General features: G+C 35.8%; 1 protein-coding gene across 1 annotated transcript; it reads right to left on the bottom strand.

Annotated features, from left to right (window-relative positions):
- Window positions 1-2,879: 2,879 nt before the first annotated feature.
- Window positions 2,880-4,950, bottom strand: RPL10L (ribosomal protein L10 like). Its single transcript, XM_003987606.5, has one exon. It carries the CDS (start codon window positions 4,933-4,935, stop codon window positions 4,228-4,230), a length of 708 nt encoding a protein of 235 aa, XP_003987655.2. The 5' UTR covers window positions 4,936-4,950; the 3' UTR covers window positions 2,880-4,227.
- Between the last annotated feature and the right edge of the window lie 957 nt (window positions 4,951-5,907).

Consider the following 5,907-nt stretch of genomic DNA (forward strand, 5'->3'; position numbering starts at 1 on the left):
AGTGAAGAGAAATAGTGAATTATTTAATGACCATTAAGAAATTCACCTCTTCAAAAGTCTCAAAACTCTTAGAAACCTTTCTAAAGAAACATGAAATATAAAAATGTCTCACTAATGCCCTAATATGGAGAGAAATGTACTAAGGTTATAAGTAATACACAAGAGAAAATTATATGAAAATCTATTGACACGTGGAACCCCAACCAACACCAAAGATGCTCACACTTGGGCTCACCATTTTCCAGTGTTCAGCACTGAACAGCAGCAGGGGCGAGTATAAGAAATACACCACAGCGGGAAAGGTGAGCTACACACCTGACTTCAAGGAGTCAGCTTGGGTGCAGAATATTTAATCGGATCTCAGAGGTTGAATCAGAGTCCAGCATCCATCATTGGCTATAATTAACCCTTCTAGTTCCTTCGTTCCCCTAGCTTCTCACCCTGAAGCCATGGAAAAGTAGGTAGCAATATCCAGTTTTCAAACTACGGCACCCAAAAAGAAGACTAAATGAAGAAAGAAGTAACAAAAGCTTTGTGAAAGCGTGACTAGAGAAATTTACTTAACAATCTGTCAGATTAAATAGGAGGTCTGGTAGAACAGTCTATTATCACACGTAAGCAGTATGAAAATAATGGCACGATAAGCCATATAAGCATTCTTATGAAAAAAATGAGAAAAAGAAGAAGGAGGAAGAAGGAAGAAAGAAATATTGAATGGAAAATATGGGTAAGCTAGATAAAAAATACAATCTGTGGGGAAGAAAAAGGAAATAAAGCAAATCTCCATAAGTGAGTAATAAATAGTAAAGGATAATGGGTAGAGCCCAATTACATTCTTCAAAAGGAGCCCAAGAATAGACACCCAAATAGAATATGAAAGTGGAAATTACAAAACTAAAGATAAAAATTAACAAAAACTAATTTCAGAATATTGAATCCAATTAAATCAAGAACTCAGATTAGACAACTAGAGGGAATAATGGTTGCCAAATAGTATTGGTATTGTAAATTATGAAAAAATAATAACACTACAAGCAGCAAAAATCAGAGGCTGAGAAGCAGTGATGCAGGAGCAAATGAAGTAATGATAACATGAACATTAACTTATAAATTGACACTAATTTTGTATACTTAATATGTGCAAGACATAATCTTATTCATTTTCTCAGTGAATTATCTAATTCAATCCTAAAACAACCTTATAATCTATAGTGTCTTAACTTCATTTTACAGTTGAGAAAATTAATGGTGATACTAAGTAATTTGCCCAAGTATGTGGAGAAACTGAGATTCAAATCCAGTCAGAGCTTCCCTTATTATCCACTGTTAAACATGACAATGGCTTCACTTTGAATTATTATTGATGGTGTAATTTAATTCACTTTGACTTTACTCATTATTTTCTGCATTCCTTATTAAAAACAAGTAGGTATTTTTATGAAAACACCAAAGTCACTACTCTAAGAAATACCCCAAACCTATGTCATTCATATAAAGCAAGAGGTGATTGGGGCTTAATGATCTCCCAACTTAATCCTTAGGTCCATGGTGACACTCTAAGAATCAGAAAGCCTTACTCGAATTTTGTCAGGATAGGCAAGCTGCTAAAATGGAAATTAAATGCCAGTGTTAGTGACATCCAATTCACGCCACAGTTAGTGTTTATTTTTATAAAAATTAAGGACTTCAGGCTATGTATGCTTCGTAGAACTGGATATTTTGAAGCAGGGGGAGAAATGGTAGATTATATAATGGTCATTTTCAAAACTGAGTTGGTAATGATGCATGGTCCAATTGAAGTTTTCATAATCTTCTGATACAGTCACTATTTTCCATAAAACCTGGAAACTCCATTAACCAAATGAGAGTTTTAGAGAGCAACATTTACTTGAATTTAGTTAACTGTACTTGTTTTTTTTTTTTTGAAAAAAGCAGATAGTTCTGTTTCATTGAAGTGGTGCATGAATATATGAATACATAATATGTTCCCAAATTAAAATTTACATTTTGAATAGAAATTTAGAAATAATGATGAGCTCTGCAAAAAAAATATAATCAAATCATCCTTCACCTCAACTGTCTTCTTATCAATCTGTCAATAACTACAATGACCAGAAAACAGAAAAATACTGAAAAAATAAAATCATGACTTAGAGACATAATAGCATTGTTGCTTAAAAAAGTGAAAGTGTTCTTCTATCAACATTAAAGGAAATAAAATATATATAATAGCTTATCATAGAAAACTGTAGGAGAAATCAAATAATAAGTCTTAATGACACCTACCTACCAGGTTTTAGTATAAAATTTTTAATCTTTCACTTCCTTCTCATCTACCTATCTATATGCATAAATAATCATAGCTACCAGACTCTGAAGATGTTTATTGGCTTTTCCTTAGCTCCCTCCCTGTATTTAGTAAGTACAGAGTTCCAAGTTTGAAGGTCAAGACATTTGAGAAGTTTGAGGTCAAAGAGAAGGGTGAATAATGAAGCTGGAAAATATTTTAAAAGCTGCATCATTGTTATATTAACATAATAACTGGGGCATCTGGGTGGCTCAGTTGGTTGAGCATCTGACTCTTGATTTTGGCTCAGGTCATGATCTCACATTTCCTGAGTTCAAGCCCCACATCTGGCTTTGCACTGAGAACATGCAGAGCCTCCTTGGAATTATTCTCCTTTTTCTGCCCCTCCCCCCAACTCACTCTCACACATGTGCTTTTTCTCTCTCCCTCTATCTCAAAATAAATAAACTTAAATTAAACAAAAAACAGGTAACTAAGGGACTGTTTTGTTGTGTTGTGTTTCACATTTCAATACAAGTTTTCGTTTTGAAAGACTGTGTGGCAAAAAGTAAACGAGACTGGATAGGAGTCAGAAGATCTGCACAGTACTTTATTTCCTAGAAACCTTGAGGAATTTTAAAGCATCAAGTAAAACACATCAAGGAAAGTACTTCTTAGGTGAAAGAACACTGTATGTATATTCATATTATTTACTATTTATCTTCCTCACTTATAATATGGAATATATTATAGCTTAATACAGCAACCTTGCTTTAAAATATACAAGTAGGACATATCTTACGGCAGGACCCTGAAAAAAATATTGCCATATGCAAAATTTTAGGATTGACAAAGGAAGTTTTTAAGTAAATGGAAATACTTTAATAAGTGCATATCTCAATACCGTTCAATATTCCCTTTGTTGCTTTCATTCACTATGTTGACCCTGAAAACGAGTGGTTAGTTTCAAAAAGGTGAGGTCACTGTTGGCAAGATCGAGATTCAGAAGACTAAATAAGGAACCAGAATTTTAAAATATAACACAGACCCAGTAATTTTAGCTTATGTAGTTTCAAAAATAAAACAAAACAAACAACAAAAACCACCTATATGATCAATGTAACTCTAATGTAGAGCAAGCACCTACAGATTGTAAATTCTCTCTAGGGTCCTTTTAAAGCACAGATAGTTGATTTGGTGTCATTTTCTCTTTTCTGGTGGTTCTACTGGGACTTCGATACAAGCAATGTGAACTCTGTTGTCAACCTATGACCTTTCTGTAATGAAGAAAAGATTGGACTGTTGTCTCCTGAGTGTGAAATAATGTAAGGCTTGTCTGAGGAAACCTTTTGCAGTCACAACCAACTGTCCAAATGCTGATAATTGGAGGTGATACGAAATTCTAAAATCAATGTGCAGAAATTTATAAGGAAAACATAACAAGTTTAAGAATAGGCTTTTTTTTTAGTTTCAAAGAGATTGCAGTAGAAATATCACTAATAAATATCATTATTGTCATCCCTATTGTTTATTTTCCATAAACAATAACAATTTTTTCTCTACAAATCTTGGATGTTTTCTAGCTATTTTTTTATTCCAGGTAAGGATAGCAGCATAACTTATGATGTCACTACAAACAAAACTTTTGACATATTTCCTTACATTCTCCCAAATTAAAAGTGTTTGGATTAGAATTGCAGTAACTTTCTCTGTAAATTGCATACAAATTATTTCATTCATACTTGAGGAAAAGCATCATTTGCTATTAAAACTCTCCTTTAATATAAAACTATTTCTCTCATGGTCTATATTCTAAAAGTTGGACAAACATTTAAAAATATTTAAAATACTAAAAAATACTTATTTTTTGTCAGCAAATAAAATTTATTGGTGAGCATGTGAGGCCAGCATGGCCAAAGGAATCAGTGCTGTCAAAGACCTCAGGAGTGCAGAGCTCGCCACCTGTCCAGAGGGCCACGATTGGGAACATATTTGACTCCACAACCATCCTGGATGAGACACTTCTTAGCCACTTTGTCTTCAAATTCATTAGCGTTAAACTTGGTAAAGCCCCACTTCTTGGAGATATGGATCTTCTGGCGGCCAGGGAACTTGAACTTGGCCCTGCGTAAGGCTTCAATCACGTGTTCCTTATTCTGAAGTTTGGTGCGGATGGACATGATGACTTGACCAATATGGACTCTGGCCACTGTGCCCTGGGGCTTTCCAAAGGCACCTCGCATACCTGTCTGGAGCCTGTCAGCCCCAGCACAGGACAACATCTTGTTGATGCGGATGACATGGAAGGGATGAAGCCGCACTCGAATATGAAAGCCGTCTTTGCCACAACTTTTCACCATATACTTGTTGGCACAAATTCGAGCGGCCTCCAGGGCTTCAGAAGAGAGCTGCTCATATTCATCAGACACCATGTGACCACAGAGTGGGAACTCATCCACTTTTGCCTTCTTCCGACCCAGGTCAAATATGCGGATCTTGGCATCAGGAACACCACGGCAGAAACGAGACTTTGGATACGGCTTGTTTTTGCAGTACCGGTAACATCGAGCTGGTCTGCGGCCCATGGCAACAGCAAGAACTCGGAGAGCCTTGAAGAGAAGGAAGCGCACGTTCTCACGCCTGCGCATGCGCCTTCGTAATATTGTCCATCTTCCCGCATGGAACCATAGAGGCGCGTTGACAGCAGGAAGACGCTCTTTCAGGACGTCCCCACCATAGATACAGCAACAGTGTACGCCTTTGTGGGCACAACTTGGCACATGCGCAGAGCAGAGGGTTAGGTATATTCTCCTGTGGGCTACCTGGAAATGAATTGTGTTTGCCACTTGGGCCTAGAGGCCTTTTTCTTTCCCCGCTGCCCATCTTAGGCATAGATCTTTTGCCCTAGGCTTTGTCGTAGGTATAAAAGACATATTTTCTAGAGTTTATATAAGAAAGGTGTCTCCAGCTATACAATATATTTGTTGTCTAGTTTGTCTAAATGATTTTACAGCTCTTATTTCCCACCAGCATTTAAAGATGAACTGTTATTTCTCAAAGGGTATGTGGTTTCCTTCTCTAGGTAAAATGGTTTCTTGGCATAAACTCTCTGATAAGGTTCAAAGAGATGCTCTCATTAGAAGAGGTAACTATTGTATATATTGCTTGATAATTGCCTTAGGAACACAAAACTTGGGCAGTTTTATTTGGCCATATGGAATGATCTTATTATCAAAATGGTATCCACAAAATTGAAATACCAACTGAAATTTTCAACTTAAGGCAATTTGCATTTTCAAATATTACAGCTGCTAGAAACTATATGGAAGAATAACTATGCTTTATTAATCTTTTACATCTTACTGAGGATGAGTGTAATACTTTTTTACCTTCTGGTATGGGATTTTATAAAAGTATTTTGATCAGGATCAAAATGTGGGAAGGAGGAAAATGAAAGGAAGAGAATTTTCAAATACTCTATAATTTCTATTTAAATTTCCGTAGTTTTGTTATGATTCCTCAGTGCTATTTCATAAATCCAGGACATCATGAAACAAAGTCTTTCCAGTGTAAATATCCTAATTGCTAATGCTTTCTCCTTAAAAGGGAATCAAATATGT

The sequence above is a fragment of the Felis catus genome, chromosome B3 (assembly GCF_018350175.1).
Source record: "Felis catus isolate Fca126 chromosome B3, F.catus_Fca126_mat1.0, whole genome shotgun sequence".
Lineage (NCBI taxonomy): Eukaryota > Metazoa > Chordata > Mammalia > Carnivora > Felidae > Felis > Felis catus.